The 18,747-nt window shown below is 41.5% G+C and overlaps 1 protein-coding gene across 4 annotated transcripts in view; it reads left to right on the forward strand.

The window, feature by feature from the left end:
• PRDM15 (PR/SET domain 15) overlaps positions 1-17,108 on the forward strand; it is a 39,221-nt gene extending 22,113 nt beyond the window's left edge. For all 4 annotated transcript variants that reach the window (XM_067545205.1, XM_067545206.1, XM_067545209.1 and 1 more), the window contains 14 exons: positions 286-373; positions 2,616-2,783; positions 4,310-4,404; positions 5,306-5,437; positions 6,741-6,875; positions 8,562-8,725; positions 9,382-9,461; positions 10,387-10,506; positions 11,228-11,359; positions 11,828-11,911; positions 12,144-12,319; positions 13,485-13,565; positions 14,965-15,174; positions 15,660-17,108. In XM_067545205.1, coding sequence (XP_067401306.1) covers positions 286-373; positions 2,616-2,783; positions 4,310-4,404; positions 5,306-5,437; positions 6,741-6,875; positions 8,562-8,725; positions 9,382-9,461; positions 10,387-10,506; positions 11,228-11,359; positions 11,828-11,911; positions 12,144-12,319; positions 13,485-13,565; positions 14,965-15,174; positions 15,660-16,136 — 2,142 coding nt within the window. In that variant the 3' untranslated portion in view covers positions 16,137-17,108. The remainder of the gene's footprint in view (positions 1-285; positions 374-2,615; positions 2,784-4,309; positions 4,405-5,305; positions 5,438-6,740; positions 6,876-8,561; positions 8,726-9,381; positions 9,462-10,386; positions 10,507-11,227; positions 11,360-11,827; positions 11,912-12,143; positions 12,320-13,484; positions 13,566-14,964; positions 15,175-15,659) is intronic.
• The last annotated feature ends 1,639 nt before the right edge of the window (positions 17,109-18,747 follow it).

The raw sequence follows: 18,747 nt of genomic DNA on the forward strand, positions 1-18,747 counted from the left end.
GACACTCACATACACACGTCTATAGGCATCTTTTTATAGATCAGTAAGTACAACACCATATTTTTTGCAGCAAGTTCAGAATTAAGAATCATGCTCTGAAATTTAAAATGTCAGAATTCTGCATTGAAATGTTTTGAAGAAAAAAATTCTGTTGAAGAAATTGAAAAAGCTGAAAGACTTTAAAAAAGCAACCTAGATTTCTTTGCAAGCTCTCTCTCACTTTCCATTGCATATGGTTTGTGTTTCCTCTCCCTCTTTTAAATGTTTACTGTTTGCAATCCTCAGGTCGACAGCGAGTACAGGTACAAGTGTGCTACATGTGAAAAGGCCTTTCGGATAGAGAGTGCATTGGAATTCCACAACTGCAGAACAGGTGATAAGAACCGCTAACCATCAACATTACCTAATCTTGAATCAGTTTTATCAATTTCCCATATGTGATAGGGTTTACAGACCCCTCACTAAGACTAAAGAAACAATGGAGCAGTACTGGGCGAAGAAGGCCATGCCCCTCAGCAGCTGCAGAACATGCTCCAAATGGAGGACCTGCTTAAAAGGGGACTCTGGCAATCAAGTAAGGCAGGAAGTGAAGAAAAGACTATCTGCAGGAATGACGCCAATTGGTTGGTAGCTTCTGGGACAGAGGAATCCACCGGGGAAGGGCCTGGATTGTACATAAGGTCTGACTGGGCAGCCAGGGGCATGACTCCTTATTCTCTGCCCTTCTCCCTGACAACAGGGAGTCACTGGATGCTGCAAAGAGAGCTGGGAAGCCCCAAATGACTATGAGCAACCCTCCTTGCGGAGGGGAGCAGAGTGCCGTGACCCTGCCTCAAACTGAAGAAATAACAGGGAAGATATGTAGTGGCCCAAGGGTGGCTGGTCTAGTATATCAGCAAGAGGGAGCTGAGATGCTCCTCACCCTTTTCCCCCTTGGGCCTGGACCCAGTGGAGAGGGAGGGCCCGAGTCTCTGTACCCTTCCCTCCCCACTTTGTCTGACCAGGAGAAGCCGGGGAACACCAGAGGAAGACAGCTGTAACTCAGTTGCCAGGCCCTCAGATTGCCTGTCAAGGCCATCCCAGGATTTTGGGGACTGTTGAGCCACAGCCTGCTGGCCCCCAGGTGAAGTCTGCTACACCATAATTCATCTCTATAGCAACCAAAAGGGAAAAATAGTCATTCAGGTTTCACCTTTCTCACAGTACAGCAGCACTGTAAAAGCAAACATCTGTTACTGCATCGTGGAAAACTATTTCAGGCAATCTGTACAGCAGCAATTCCATCTATGCATTGTATTTTCTCTCTCTTCCTCTCTCGAATCTCATGTCCCCAACTATGCCTCAGATATCTTCTCCCAGATATCCTGCCAACATCTCTAACTTGCTTTTCCTAAAACTAAGCTTCACATTTTTCCTTTCAGTTCAGCTCTACTTCCTCTCATCTGTGTCAGCTCAGACTTACAGCCTCCAGGTTCCCAGTCTTGCACTCATCTTCTCCTGCTGTCTCATTCCTTCTCCCAGTAAATCCAGTCTCTCACTAGGTCCTGTTGTTTCTTGCTCTATGATATCACTACAACCTGTCCTTTCCTCTGCATCCTCTCCTTAGAGCCCTTAGCTACTCCTTGGACACAAAATATCCATCAGCTTGGAATCCCCTGGGTAATTGTCCCTTCAAGCACAACTGTGGAAGTAACCTTACTTAAGAACTTTCTTCCAAGGGGCAAGGCTTATATAAAAGGATAGATGGTGCCAAGACATCCCAATTATCTGCCTCCATCAGACAATGGCAACTCTCTCTCATGGAGTTGATCCTTCCCAAAACTAAAAACATTTTGGACCTACCGTTAACTGGCCTAATACTTCTTTCTTCTGTCTTATCCCTGTGGCATATGCAGGACCATTCAACAACTCTCATACTTTTGAACATGGCTTAACCACTGAGTTAGGCAGAAACTTCCCCAGTAGGCATGTTATTGTATAACTATCCATTAGGGGAGTTTTACACCTTCCTCTGGAGCATCTGGTACTGTCTGCTCTTGGAAACCAGATGCTAGACTAGGTGTGCCCTTGTTTGAAGCTGGGATAGCAGTTCCTCGGCTATTATGTTCCTCTTTCCTCAGACAGTGCCACTCCCAACAGACCGTCGTATTTGAAAAACCTGTGACAGAACCTAGTCTGGACGATATTAATGAGCATGTCAGACTGTGAGAACCGGGGCCTGTATGGGGAACGTATTGTGCCAGAATCAATGTTCAAGTTAACTCTTTAATATTTGCCATTGCTGAATTAACTTTGGAAACAATTTTGGTGACTTATAACCTTTCATACGGCAAGACAAACTGGAGGGAGGGAATGTAGAACCTCTAGTAAAGTGGTCTGTAATTGGTTTTGAGGGGCAGACCTTAACCTGTTGAGATTCTAGATTGGTTAAATGATTTTTTTTTAATGAGAAGACAAATTGACAAGTAAAAACAAAAAGCTGTCCTGTTCTGCTTTCCCCCAATTTGTGTATGGTACATTGTAATTTAGATCTGACACTGGAATGAATTTCCTATCACATTTTTTTTTAAAACCATTTTCATCTTAAAATAATTTTTTCTTTCCATTACCTACAGATGACAAGACTTTTCAGTGTGAGATGTGTTTCAGGTTCTTTTCTACAAACAGTAACCTCTCAAAACACAAGAAGAAGCACGGGGATAAGAAATTTGCATGTGAAATCTGCAATAAGATGTTTTACCGGAAGGATGTCATGTTGGATCATCAAAGGAGACACTTGGAAGGTAAGTACACTTGGCATGAACCTGACTTGTCGCTTTTGAAGTGTCAGTTGGCTTGGGAAAATTAAGCAAATCATTCTGCATCAGTTTTCACTGGATGTTGGCTATCATTTCAAAATTAGTTAGCTGATCTGGTGTAGCTTGTTCTTGGTGAGGGATCTAGCAAATTTTCAACAGTAAAGATAAGTGGCATTGACCACTGTCAGAAGACAAGATACTGGGCTAGATGGACCATTGGTGTGACCCACTATGGGCGTTCTCATATTATGATGATGAACCATTGGAATTGATCACTGTGGGAAGTGGTAGATGCTCCATCACTTGTAATCTTTAAATGAAGATTGGGTGTCTTTCTAAACTATTTGCTCTAGAGTTCAATTGCCAGTTGTTGGGCTAAATGCATTAACTGTCGGATAAAAATGTCATGGTCTGTATTAAACAGGAGGTCAGACTAGATGATCACAGTGATCTCTTCTGGCCTTAAAAATCTGAGTCTTTTGAAGCTTCTGTGGTAACTGGAAAGCTTGTGGGCAGAGTTACTGTCTTTCATTGTGAATGAGATGGCAGTGGGTAAGCACAGATCCATGCCAGAGAACTAATCTGGGATTATGACTGTCAATTTAACAAATAAATGGAATGCTGTGTAGTATGTTGCATTACCGTGTCTAGAGCCCTTATGAAATCAGACCAGAAGAGCTGAGCATTCACAAATCTATCTGAATTCAGTAAGTATTGCAGATGCCCAGCACCTTTGATAATTAAGCCATAACCTCTGAAGGAGATGACAGCTGCAAAGAAGAGGTTAAAAATGAGAACATACCCAGATGTCATTGTATGTTTTAAACCGCCGCTAGCAGTTTTGAGGGACAAGACCAAATTTAGAAGCAGGACAATCTGGGTCCTAGGCACATGACAAGAGAGGCCCCTCCTTTTTTCTTGACCCCTATCCCCCAGCCCTCCGTTTGAGAGGTGGTGAGGGCAGAGGGTCTTCCCTCATCTGTTGTAGAGGCTGGGCCAGTGACATGGGGCCTCCTTCTCTCACTGGGAATAGGAGCAGGGGCCCTTCTAACCTTGAAAGCAGCCGGGGCATTTGTTAAACATTAAGTACCTGGGGTTGAGCTGCTGTGCATCCACAGCACCCCCGACTGACTGGAAGAGTTTCTAGGTTAAACTGCTCATCACTACGGATAAAGCACCTAACACGTGGTAGACTTTACTGAAACAAATAATAAAAGTAACTTGCTTACAATAGAAATATCATTTCTCACACTTTAATATTGGTACAGTAACCAATAGGAAAACAAAAATGTATCTCCAAAACATCTGTCTTGTATTTCTAAGATCCCTTTCACCACTGTAACTAAGCATTGGTTCGGTCATTCAGAGACTAGATAACTCATAGAGCACCACTCCCCTATTTCACTGTGCTTTACAGTAACTGGGTGTATTCGACTGAAAAGGCATGCAGGTTGGAGTGGAAAACGTGGTTTATTTTGTTTTATTTTTTTGGTGGGGACTGTGACATTAAGGAGTGAGGCGTGTGAAAAGAGAAGACTTTGAGCACAGCACAGAGAACATGGTCCGCTACAAGAAGGAACCCTCAGGATGCCCTGTGTGTGGGAAGGTAGGCCTTTTTGTCAGTTTGTGTCGGTTAGAGCTTTGCATTCAAGCTCCAGAAATCCTCCAGTACTCCCGAGCCAAGGTTCTAAGGAACTTTTCCCTTAAAGCAGCATTAAACAAAACCCCAAGTCCAGCCTCATATTTTCTGAGGACCAATTCTAGACTGTAAAAACCCAGATTTGTCAGTTGTTAAAATCTCTTAATTTGCCTTAGGTTGAAGGGTTTGTGTTGGAATGAGAGGAGCTGGATGTGTGCTTTGTGAGCAATTCTGTGTTAGAACTGAAAGTGAGTTTGTTGTGTAGTGATGGAGTCCACAAATGTGATTGGGTGATGTGATATTACGGTGGTAAAATATACAATCTAAGATTAGAGTAAATGTGAATATTGACACAGACGTGAATGTGGGCTTAACTACTATCTCAGATATTTAGCAATTTGAGGTGGTGGAATTTGCATTCAAGCAACCTTATTTCTAAGTTAATGATGTTTTTTTACTTGGATATAGCTAAGTGTCAGTACAGTGAAGCATATATAGAAGAGACCACCCTTCTTAGGCAATCCTGTTTCAAGGGACCATCCCGAAATATCTCCAAATGTATTCACTGTAATTCTGCTCCACCTTTATTAGAAGTCCACCTCTGCTACACAACTGATCTCTGCTAATCCTCTGAACAATTATTTATACATGTCACTACATTAACAACTGTTGTAGCCCATTGTGGAATGGATGATGCGAGCTCTTATTTCTGTGAAACATAGACAAATAGGTTGCCCTGCCCAGGAACAAGTAGAACAGTATTAAATATCTCATATACCTAATTGCAGATTAAGTTATGAAGAGGAGTAGCTCAGATGTCTTTTAAGGCATGACATGAAAAACATTCTTCAGTGTTCTTCCACCCTAGGTATTTTCATGTAGGAGCAATATGAACAAACACCTCCTGACACACGGAGACAAGAAATACACCTGTGAAATCTGTGGACGTAAATTTTTCAGAGTGGATGTGCTAAGAGATCACATTCATGTCCATTTTAAGGTATTGTGTTGATACTCTGATAACTTGCATTCACTTGCACTTTTTATTGGAAACCTGTTAGAGAATACTAAAGTGTTATGCTAATGCTGGCCACGTGAGAAGGGTCACCGACATTTCCTTGCCCTGTATGTACATCTCTTCAGGGGTCTGTTACGCCTGTTTCTTGATTAAACCCAGAATTTGGCCTTTGGAAATTTCAGAAACAGCAGTTTTGGTTTCTTAAGATAAAACCTTAGTAGCTTATCATCAACATTGAGGGTGGTTAAGTATGGGAAAAATCTATGAAGTAGGAGAGTTGAGGACGCCATCAATTTAAACATTAAGGGCTAGATTACATAGAGGGAGTGTTGTCTCCTGGTTACCACAAGCAACTAGAAGTCAGGACAGCTTAGTTTAAGTCCCAAAATTGGCCTGTGGCACTCTGCCTGATCTTGGACATGCCACTTAACCACAGTACTTCAGTTCACCCACCTAAAGCAAAGAGAACACTTCCCTGCATCACAGGGTGTTGAGGCTCAATTCATGAATGCTGGTATGATCCCTTGTAGATCTTTGGGTGAAAGATGCTATGCGAGTGTTGGGTAGAAGTATTATTGATTATTATAGCAGAGCACAGACCAGTGGTCTGCAGAGAGTTAACAGGTTGCATGATGCTGCTCCTCCTCCTCTTGGTTGCCAGCTGCTAAATTGCATTAATAGGCAGCTAAAATATACAAAATATTTTTGGATCTTACTTTTCTATATAAGCAATTGCTATAACTGCTACAGGGCTGTTAAGCAGTTATGAATGGGAGGGAAGGCATGCCTCAAATAGTCTCTTTGTTATATTGTGTTCCACATTCCGAAAGTCTTTGAGAATCCCTGAAGTATTACAAGATCCTCAGGAGGAAACATCTCTTGTTGAACTCTCTGGAGCAATCTTTCAATGCAGTTAAGAGTCCAATGGCTTAGTGAAACGGTGCAATTTCTTTAACATGAACTGAAAGGTGTTACGCTCTGCAATAGTGCCATTAAAATGGTGCTATAGATTTAACACTGCTGCAGTTTAGTCCCCTTTTATACTAATATTCATATATTTATCACATGAAATAGGCATCTCTTTGGCATTTAAAAAATAACAACAATGTGTCTGTCTACAAACTGGGGAACTTTCAGTTTGCAGAGATTTCATTATATGGGAGAATACCTTGGATCGCATTATTGTTGCTGCTTAATCATTGTGGCAGAATAGTTGGGGCTATATTAACTTTTGTAATAGTAATTAGATCTGATAAGATGGGATCTCCTTCCCCACCCTTTACAGGACATTGCACTAATGGATGACCACCAGAGGGAAGAGTTCATTGGTAAAATCGGAATCTCATCAGAGGAAAATGACGACAACTCTGATGAAAGTGCAGATTCTGAGCCTCACAAGTATAGCTGCAAAAGGTGCCAGGTAGCTTTAAATACTCCTTTCAAACTAAATGTGTGGTGTTTTCTTCTTTCAAAGAAAAACTTGTTAGAATCAGAATTTCAGAAAACATTGTAAATAAGCTAAGAGAGGGCCAGTCTGATGGTCTAGCAGCAGCACAACTGGGAGGATTCAAGACCACAACCTAACTCTGGTCCTGCACTCCCAGGTCAGCAAGAGTACCACAGCGGGAAGGTACCACACTCCTTTCTGGCATGCCACGCTAATAGAATGGCATTAGTGGCCTTACACCCACTGTAAGAGCAAGAGATGGTCATCGCAAGGCAGGGCTTTTGGGAGTTGGAAAGAAATGTGTGTGGCAGGGCCGGGGGGGAAATGGGATCTTCAAGACTCTTAGTATTCTCTCTCGTAGCTCGGAAAAGTAGCTAGAGACTGTACTGCATGAGCGAAACAGTGAAAGAGCTGACTGATTAGAACAGCTAAACTGACTGAATCATCGCTTATGGCAGAAAGGCTTTGAAGTTAAGGCACTGGACTTGGATTCAGGAGATTAGTGTTCAAGTCTGGCTCTGCCACAGACTGTTATCTTGGACACATCATGTAGTGTCTCTGCGCTTTGTTTTCCATCTTTAAAACTGGGATGATAAGAATACTTTCCTTCTCCCAGCCTTTGTCTGTCTAGTCTATTCAGATTGTAATCCCTTTCAGACAGGCATCAACCATCTCTTACTATGTACACCTCTTAGCTCAACAGGGCCCAGATCTTAACTGGGGTCTCTAGATGCAACATAATAAAGGGCCCAGATCTTAACTGGGGTCTCTAGATGCTATGGTAAGTAATCATAATAAAGATGTATGACCTCAGCAGTCACACTGTACTTGCTTTCAGCTCAGTACAGTTTAAGCAGCTGAGAATCAAAACAGTACTTTTCAGTAACTAGTCAGGCTGAGTGTTGTGCCACGCTAATAGTTACATAAACTGTTTGATAACATAGACTTCAAAATAAGAGAATTCACACAATGTATGTTAGAAAGCTGTTTATTTGTCAGCTCTGCTATTAAACATCCCTGCAGTCCTATGCAAATGGAACAATCCATTATCAGAGCTGACAGCAACAGAGATGAACAAGTACTGGGCAGGGAAGGCTCTTCCTGGCTGGAAATGTTGTCTCTTCATGCATTCCTAAGGATGAACAGAAAAGTAAAGCTTAGCAAAATAAGACTCCGGCATGAGGAAACAATTTCTCTTTATCCTCTCCTCTTCCCCTATGAGAGGGGGAAGATCCTTAGAGTCCAAAAGATACTCTCTCCGCCTGCTGGTCTCCTGCATTGATGGCAAGGGAGGTTGGCTGTAGCTCCCTGCAGGCCCAGAAATAATCAGAGGATTCCTAGCAGAGCGATGCGTTCTGTCTTCAGTGGTTGAGTGAACTGCCTCCAGCATTCCCTGCCCCTGCCAGCAAGGGAGCACCAGCCTGAGCTAACATTCCAAACTAGCATCCATGCAGAAGGACTGGTTTTGGATGTCCTTTATATTCAATGACCAAACATGTTCCAGGAAGGAGCATAGATTTCCCTGTACTCTTTGTCTGATTAGTGAGTACATATTTCTGATTACTGGCTATTTGTGCTGTAGATCCCAGTACTACATTAACTAGTCACTATTTTCTGAGAGATTTTTTCCCATGCGTTCACTATTGGTTCATTCTGCAGTTAACCTTTGGCAGAGGGAAGGAGTACCTAAAACACATAATGGAGGTTCACAAGGAGAAAGGCTATGGCTGTAGCATCTGTAATCGACGATTCGCCTTGAAGGCAACTTACCATGCTCACATGGTCATTCACCGGGAGAACCTGCCAGATCCCAATGTGCAGAAGTAAGATGACATGTCTGATTAATATTGTGTGAACAACTACTTTTTTGAAACCATGGTTGTTGTGCCAAATAGTGGTGCTTGGTGACTGGGGTTAGTGAGGGACAGACACACAATGAAATTCTTGAGACTTTTCTCTGTAATGTCAAGGCATCAAGAGAAATTCCTTCTTTTTTTTTTCAGTTTCTTTTGGGATTTGAGTAACTGGTATTTTATGACATTGTCTGAGATTTATACAATCATGCAATTCTCATGTCCCATTGGAACTTCTTGCTTCATTAAGGGCTGCAGGATCAAGTCCTCATTTAGTAAAGGGTTAAAATACACTCCTGACTGTCAATATGTCATGTCATATATAGCAGGTACACCACAGGGCAGAGAATAGTTCTGGATTTTTAAAATAAAGATTTTTAATCAAATAAAAGAATGACTGTATAATTTAAGGGCGCAGTACCGCCTGGCCACACTTACTTTCTGATGCACTTGTATGTTTTTTAAGGCTTATTTTATTAAGTCCATTTTCCCATACACTTATATTTCAAGGAAACCTTTCCAATAACAATCTTTTCAAAACAAATTTCAGTTGCTGATTGAGATTACTGAAAGCCATAGTCCTGTCAAAAAGAGAATGTCATTGTCTGCTTTCTTTTCTGTTTCAGATACATCCACCCGTGTGAAATTTGTGGAAGGATTTTTAACAGTATCGGGAATCTGGAACGACATAAGCTTATACACACAGGTAACGCAATATTGTTGTTGTTCCTTTATGGTTAATATCAAAGGTTTCCTTTTCCAGATTCTTTCTGAGGCCACAATTTTACTTGTCAGGAAGAAACTGGTTATGGTAATTTTCAGTAAGAACCTATACAATTATTGATGTTTTTATGGTTTAATGGCAGGCCAATTTTATAAAGTAAAAAAAATGTTATTGATGAGGGTAAATGACAGCAGAGGATGGTTTAAGAGATTCCCTGATTATATAATACAGCTTTCATCCAAAAACGTTGGCGTTCTACTTATCTCTGCTGAAATACTCATCCAGGCCTTCATTTCTTCTCACCTTGAGAACTGCAGTTCTTTCCACCTCTTTGGCATCCCAAAGCACTAGCTCCTTACTCCAGCATGTGCAGAATGCTGCTCCTCACCTCATCTGAGGTGGAGAGGAGCACGTCCACATGGCTTCATCCTTAAACAACTTTGCTGGCTCCACTGTGCATTTCAGGATGCAGCTCAATATAGTTCTCCTTGGTTTTTAAAAATCTCCATGGGCCTTCTCCAGTCAGACTTCTGTCCCTTCATCTTTGCTCCCCCCCTCCCCCCCATTTGCGCAGTTAGCACCATTTACTCTTCTGTGCCTTTACACAAACTCAACACTGTTGATACAAAGGCATACGTTGCTACTGCTCATCATCAGATTCTGCTCTACAGCTGTCTTCTCTCTCTCTCTGCCTCAGTCTTGTGTCAAATCTCAGATGAAGACCTCTCTTCTCTCCCTTGCCTATTCCTCAATTCATTTTGGGATACAGTTTGTATGAGAGGAGCTGTTCAGGACACAGTTGGATGATTGCTCAGTAAATCTGTTGCCAGAAGTATGTTAGCTTTTAGCAACACTCAGACATTTCCCCCTAGGGATTCTGTTTATGCTGCAATAACTTTTTTTTAAGGTGTAAAAAGTCATGCCTGTGAGCAGTGTGGAAAGTCATTTGCCAGAAAGGACATGTTAAAAGAGCACATGAGAGTCCACGATAACATCCGAGAATACCTGTGTGCGGAATGTGGTAAAGGTATTGTATTGCCTTTTAATTAGATATTTTGTTTAGATTACATTTCCCATATTAAAACCAATAGCTTTGTTAAATACTTGGGAAGTCCTCAAAGTGACAAGAGTCTTGTATTTTGAATAGGAAACCATGCTGTTCAGGACATTAGGGGCCTGCCTTAATTTTACATCCATCAGTTCCCTGGCCTGCAGGAAGCAGATCTTACTTCTGAAGCTCTTCATCTGTCCTGCTACTAAGTTCAGGAGTGCTTGCCTGCTTGACTTCCATCATATGTATATCCCAAAAAGAGAGTCAGAAAGAACACAATTTAACTGTGTGTTTGAGGCTTTGTGTTCAGGAGTTAACAGTTAGAATAAACATTTTTACTTTGTTATTTGAGCAAACTTGAACTGGAATCACTGCAAGACACTAATAGGGTGCCTAAGAATGCTGCTGTCAAACTCCCAGCATCTCCATGCTTTTCCGTTCTCCTCCTTAATGATTGTTTAAATGTTTTTCATAGATTTTGTTTGAAATTTAAAAAACCCCCAAACCTGCTATATAAAGACCATTTCTAGCTCAGCTATTAAAAACGGGCATTTGTGGACATCTTCTACTAGAGATGTGAAGTTAGGATCATCAGTTTGAAACATGCTCACCTTGAGTCATCACCCTGGGTGGGGTGGGGGGGTAATGTGGATGAATTTTTCCACCATGTCTTCAGATACATATTCATGGCTCACAGGAATGAAGACAAAACATGCTCTGCGTCACCACATGAAACTCCACAAAGGGATTAAGGAATATGAATGCAAGGAATGCCATCGGAAATTCGCGCAGAAGGTCAACATGCTGAAGCACTACAAAAGGCACACAGGTGAGAACAACCCAGAGGACCTGTTATCCTGCAGAAGTCGCACTGAATCAGTTAAATAGTTGTTTTGGAAGTATATGGGATAATTCTGCTCTGAGCAGTCGAAGTGCATGAGGAACACTGTTAAAAGGAATAAGCATATGCTATATTTTAAAAGGTGCGAAGACATTGGCTTCTCAGGAGCAGAGACCTGCCCACTGTGTCAGAGTTTTTTTTAACATAGACCATTGGGTCTCGGATATTCTTTTTGTCTTGAATTAGGGTTTGAACTCTGATCTCCAGAGATAAGTCTTACACACTGCACCAGCTCCCACTAGTGTCGGCATTTCCTTCAGTATTTTTGCAAACAGTGGTATGACTCATAGATAAAAGTGACTGGTGAAACTGATTTTTCATAACCTAAGATTCATAATTGCACCAGGTACCTTAGTCTGTTATCACTTCAGTGTTAAATGTTATCTTTCCATATAGGGATCAAAGATTTCATGTGTGAGCTCTGTGGGAAGACATTTAGTGAGAGAAACACAATGGAGACCCATAAACTGATTCACACAGGTAAATGCTCTAATATAATGTATTGAAAGACAACAACTTAACATTCTGCTTCAGACAATCCTGAGTCAGCATTCTGCACAGAAATTAAATTTGTTAGTCTTTAAAGTGCTACAGAACTCTCATTTTTATTCTGCACTAAGTAATTTAAAAAAAAATATTTCTCTTAATGCACTATTACAATATTCACCTTTAGGGATATCTACTAACCCCTTTTTATTTCATTTGCCACCAGTAGGGAAACAGTGGACATGTTCAGTCTGTGATAAGAAGTATGTCACCGATTACATGCTTCAGAAGCACATCCAGCTAACTCATGATAAGATAGAAGCTCAGAGTTGTCAGCTCTGTGGGACAAAGGTTTCTACCAGAGCTTCAATGAGTCGACACATGAGGCGCAAACATCCAGAGGTGAGATCTGTGACAGATGGATTGTGGTATATTATAAATTCACTTGACTTAGACATGACTTCAAGTGGGTCATCTAGTTCATCCTTCTTGCATTCTGGCAGGACTGATCTTGGTTATTTGTGGACTAAGCGTCTGTGTTAGGCCAGATTTTGTTCATTGATGGCAGTTCCACAACCACCTTGCCCCTCTGTTCTTGTATCTAACTGTTCTTACAGTTTAATAATCCTTTTTTCCTATTAATTCAACTAAATTTTTCTGCTGCATCTTAACTCCATATTTTTCTTATTTGTCTTCGACTAGTAAGGATAATTGATCCCCGTTCTCTTTATGTCATCCTTTTCATACATTTGTCACCAGCTATTATGTCTTCCCTCAGAATTCCTTTAATCTCGCTCAAACATGGCCTACTCCATTAACTTTTCCCTTAGAGATCTTACTTTATAAAACGTTTATCATTATTATTGCTCTCCTTTGAACTCCCTTGTTTCCCAGTGAAGGCTGGGAAACCAAACAAGGGGCAAATCTCTTGCTCTTTCTTTTGCATTAAAACCAAGCTGGGTAATAAAGTGCCTGAAATGTGGAGACCTGGTTATGTCTGATCTTCAGTGAACTGAGATTTATGGATCCTGTTGTACACAGTGGAGCACGCCACACTAAGAGGCTTGTAGTTCAGGGGCGCTGTAATTTTTGTTGCTCACTGAGGCATCAGGGCAGGGTTTGTCTTCTTCTGAAATCCTTCTGTTTTAATTGGTTATTGTCCACCTAGGAAGCAAGATAAAAATATGGACTGCAGCTGCAGTTATGTTTAAACTAAATTTCAAATAGAGTGGTCACTTTGTTCTTATGGCAATTTAGTGACCCATATATTCTGCTTATTTTTTCCCCACAGAAAGCTTGATGCCAATGATATTTTATGGAATGTAAATGTTATGGAATTGGTTGCTGCGCTTTCAGTGAAAGGAAGGAAGATGATATGCCATAAGATTATTATTATTGATTAAAATCAAACACAAACCCATTATACTGATTAACCAAATCAATTAAAATGTGTTAGATTGCATGAGCTTGTCCTTTGTTATTACTTGTCAGTGGATATCTCCACTGCTGTTTTGTGCTCTGTGCTGGCTGTAATTTATCAGGCTGACCAGTATCTGTTTATCTGTAGGTTCTTTCAGTTAGAATTGATGATTTAGAGCAACTCCCGGAAGCTACCACCATTGATGCCTCCTCTATTGGGATTGTTCAGGTAAACTAAGCATAGCAGAATCCTAAATTCTTCTGTAGCTTTGGGTCCTTGCCATTCACATGCCGTTTCCATGACACTGAGTGACATACATCAATGGCATATGCCATCACTGGTGGCAACTCTCGCTAAAATTGGAACATGCTCATTGGAATGCTGGGGTTGGATTCAGACCCTGTACACACTATGGGCAAGTTTTTGCATTTGCTACAGGCTTAGTCTTAACTGAGGATGAACAACTCCTTTTTCTGAAGTTGAAAAAACAGGCTTGAAAACTTTATTCAAACATTATAGTTTATTATTATGGTAGTGCCTAGAGACTGCACTGGGGATTGGGTTTGTGTTCTGATGATAGAGATCATGAAAAAAGAAGCAGAGAGAAAATGCAGTGAAAAATGGAGCAGAGAGTGGGAAGAGTTAACAAACATTATTATTAACCATTTCAGTACTGTCAGTGTGTTTTGGCTCTGTTGAATAGATCAGAAACAAGGACCCTGCTCTCAAGACTAACAAACCTTTGGTAATCAGTGTGGAAGCATCACAGGGCAAATTAGAGCTGGGGCTTTATAGGCCTTGTGGAAGAAGGAGGGACAGTAAAGAGAAGATTGACCAGATCAGGAAGCAGGATTCTGAAGAGGAAAACAGAAGGGTGAAAACCTGACTTCACTGAAGTCAATGGAAAAACTCACTTTGACTTCAACTGAGCCAGGGTTTCTGAGAGGAGTAAGAGAAGGAGATGAAAGAGAGGTGGTAAGTGCTCAGGGAGAGCACCAGGGAACAAGTGAGCTTGAGTAGGAAGAGATGGGATGGTCAGGGAGCTATGCTGGACAAAAACCAGAGTTCAAATTCGATAAGAAGGGAGCAGAAGGTATTGGAGGGATTCAAAGAGGCAACAGATGTGATCAAACTGTCTAAAAAATGGAGCAGTGAGGGGAACAGCAAAAACTCCAAGAAAAAATAGAGTGAAAAACAGGAGGGAATGGACAGAGTGGAAAAACAAATAGCAGAATGCGTGTGAAAGACGTAGATGGAGAAAAATTCTAAGGAAAACCTGATCCCATGCCTACTTTAAATAAGGGTTATGCTCTTTGCAAGTATCTTAACTGTGTTCAGTATGGTTGGTGGGGAATTAGTGACTCAGCCCAGCAGTTGTAGGTCTTCTTTTGAACAGTACTAAAGAGATGTTAATAATCACTCTGCTTTGTTGTTTAGTGGGGGTACTGGTATTGTAGAGTTAATAATAGGGAGCGCAACCGTTCCCTCAGATCTGGTGTCATCAGGTCATCTTCACCTGGGATGGACAGTAAATCAACCTCTGGTGACAAATTCTTTCTCAGATCTTTGCTGAGCTAAATGGCTTTAGCAGTGACATTCTGTTGTACTGAAATCTCTGTTCCTGTAGCCGGAATTAACCTTGGAACAGGGAGAATTACCCGAAGGCAAGCATGTGAAAGCTCCTAAACGTGGCCATAAGAGAAAGCAGAAGCCAGGCGAAGAGGAGGAAGTGCAAGTGCCTGAGGACCCTGCCTTCAATGAATACACTGAGAAGGAAGCTGAATTCACAGGGAATGTGGGAGATGAAACCAATTCAGCTGTACAAAGTATTCAGCAGGTGAGTTCCAATGAAAAGCCACTGGACAGACATTGCTACCAGAGCTGATGCGGTGGGAGTCCCTAAAGGCAAACATGAATGAGCTAGGGATTTAAAACTGAGCTAGAAATCACCATGCAAAGAGATACAGAAATTGTAAAGATGGGGCAGAAGATGGGTCTATTTAATCCCCTCCACTTCCACTAAACTCTTTATCTTCATTTCAGCCCATATGGTGCTACCACCTCTTAATCTGCTGGATGCCATCAACTAGCTGAAGCTGTGATGGCAAGTTTGGAACTAATTCAATGAATCATTATGAATATCACATTTGTCTCTAGCTTGTTAGTTGCTTTCTTCCACTTATGGCAGCAGTCAGAATTCCTGCAGCATGATATCTGTGACCAGCAGTAGGGACATCAAAATGGTCCGCGTCCAGCTAACAGGTTTTAATTTAGAGACAGCCAAATAGAAAATTGAGGTTTTATTTCTGTTTTTTTCCTTAGGTGGTGGTGACCCTTGGTGACCCAAACGTCACGGCCCCTTCCAGTTCTGTTGGGTTGACAAATATTACCGTCACCCCGATTACCACGGCAGCTGGAACCCAGTTTACAAACCTCCAGCCAGTGGCTGTGGGCCACCTTACCACTCCTGAACGCCAGTTACAGCTCGACAATTCAATTCTTACCGTGACATTTGATACGGTCAGTGGTTCTGCCATGCTGCACAACCGCCAAAATGATATTCAGATCCAGCCACAGCCAGAGGCGGCCAATCCTCAGTCTGTGGCCCATTTTATAAACCTGACAACCCTGGTGAACTCCATTGCTCCTCTAGGGAACCAGATCGCAGAGCAGCATCCGCTGACATGGAGGGCAGTGCCTCAGACGGATGTCCTGCAGCCCCAATCGCAGCAAACACAACAGCAGTCAGGACAGCAGCAAGTTCAAACAGAGCAGCAACAGCAGATGTACAGCTACTGATTTATACTTGAAAAGTCTTTAAATGGACTGGACTATGAGACAGTTAAAAAAAAAAAACATGGAAAACTATTAACTGAATTGTTTGCTGGATACCAAACAGAGATGGAAAAATGTTTATACAATGAAATGTAAACTAAAATTGGCATAGCACCCTGCAACACTGTGGTCTTGAGATTCTCACACTATTTCTAGACATAGCACCATTGGGAAAGCTCATTCTAAATTCAGCATCCCGGTGTGGTGGTATGTTTTGTGCAATAATGATTCTGAGTTTTGACAGCAGCATCACGATAGACCTTACACAAAGAAGGGAAATCATAAATAGTAAATATGACTCACCCTTCAACCACAAAATGTAATTTCTTTCCAATCTGGAGGGTAAGCATGGAGATGATGTATACGGTGAGCTGGGATTCACTGGTTGTCACCTTCTAGAGACTGAAATGTAAAGATATAATTGAGCCAAAAAACAAAAACAAAAAAAGATTGTCTTGTGTTTGCATCCTTAGAAGGTCTTGTATCTAACAACATCTGGTAAAGGAAGGGTGAGGGTTTGGGGCTGGGAGGAGGGGGGAAATCTATGGGGTGAAAGAAAATGTACCCAATTTCACAAAGTATTTCCATTGTGGTGATGGAAAAACCTTTTATCAGTAAAACATGTCATTGCTCCCTGAAGCAAATAGCCAGTCTAATATTAAAACAACTTTTATGTCTTCTAGTACAGTTAAGTTTGAATTAAGCCGGTTATGAGCTGAAACCATAACATAAGATTTTATGTAATTTTGTCAAAATTACTGCTCTTTTAATATTGCTTTTAGCTAATAGGCCTGAAGAGCAATCAGTCCCCTTTGATCAAGTTCAGGATGTGAATTTACCAATTAGTCTTCTTTCATCATGTAATAAACATTTGAGAAAGTAATTTTTTATATAGCATTTGTATTTAACTGTGTTCTTGGTGGATATTTACATATTAATGGCGGGTCTGACTTAGTTCCATGTGTCTTTTCATCTCCTTATTCGTCTGCATGGCAGAACTAGTGTGTGGATTCTGCTGGTAGAATTTCCAAATCCCACAGCCACACCTGTGTCATGAAGTGCTATGTCTAACATACACGTATACTGCCACAAGGAGGCAGTCTGAGCCAATAGATAAAGGCCTGCCTGGATACAGGGGAAATGAAGGACAGATATACCCATTATGCTGAGACTGCCATTTCCAATGCCTGATAAGATGTATCCTCCATATTTTCTGTTTTTGCCACTTTGCAGTCTGGATTGTTGCATGTCAAAATGAAAGTAATATCTTCCCACACAAAGGACAAAACATTACTGTTCTCAAAGAGCAGTGAACAGTAAAAGTTGCTCTTTGCCCCTGGACACCAGAAAGGCAAATCTTCCAAACCACTAATGGATGAAGAAAAAATTCCTTTGCTCCTTTACAAACAGAGACACTCAAACTTGGTAAGAGAGATTTTCCTTGATGATAAGGCAATTGCTGGGCTTCACAATGGAGACAGACTGATGTTGATGAAAAGCCCATCTGTGCCTAACATGTTAATGAAAATTGTTAAATTTGTAAACAAAAACATGATGAGGAATGAGTTAAAACTTGAAAGTGTGTGTTAGCAAGATCTGCCTCACCCCTAAAGAATGTAATTAAGGCTGTGAGTCTGTCATGGAGGTTGTGGACTTTGTGACTTCTGCAACTGCAGTGGCCGGTGCAATTGACCTCAGGACTGAACAGCTGACCTCTGGGACTGCTGGGCCAGCAGTGGTCCCAGGAACAGCTGGAGCAGTGGCCCCGGAGGCTGTGAGAGAGTGGTCCCTGGCGGCCTCAGAGCAGCCAGTAGCTGGGGGCAGTCAGCCCCTGCCACTGGAGCAGGGGCCAGCCATCAGTCCCCAAGACCCTCCAGAGTAGCAGCATCCCCCAGGAGCAGCTAAGATTTAGTCGGGTATTTTTAGTAGAAGTCACAGACAGGCACGGGCTGCGAATTTTTGTTTATTGCTCATCACATATCCGTTTTACTAAAAATACCCATGACTAAATCTTAGCCTTAGTTATGAGTGTGTATTTAGTTTCTTTCTTTTCTCCAGAGCCTAGCAGACTGGGGCCTTTGGGTGTTTCTGCAATATAAATAATGAGGAAAGTGGCTTCATCCCTTAACTGTTCATTCCCAGACTTTCATATTTAAGGATTTTTGAGGCAGACGCATTACAATGCGCTTGCCGTGGGACAGGATCGGCGCTATTGCTATACACATTCAAGATCAACTCATTCCCACTGAAGTTTGTGGTTTGTGTGTGAATTACCCTACTTTTTCCCTTTAAGTGCCAGACATTGAAATAGGGTTGATGTTATAAGATTTGAGATAAAGAGCCCTACTGAGACAGATACCATGAGGAGCAATGAAGCACAGCTTCTTCCCTCTGGATGTTAGCAAGACCATAGGAGGTTAAGTGTGGCGGGGGTATTTACATGTTGGTGGGATCAGGATGGGCATGGTGGAGGAGAAGGAAAGGCTTTTATCTATGTGATCATATAATGAATTTTTGCATGCCAACCATTTATTTGATCTACTGTAATCATATCAAAAGAAATGTCTCTCTTTTA

This window comes from Emydura macquarii, unplaced genomic scaffold (genome assembly GCF_026122565.2).
Source record: "Emydura macquarii macquarii isolate MOO-44397 ecotype Brisbane River unplaced genomic scaffold, CSIRO-AGI_Emac_v2 contig_1043, whole genome shotgun sequence".
Taxonomy (NCBI): Eukaryota; Metazoa; Chordata; order Testudines; family Chelidae; genus Emydura; species Emydura macquarii.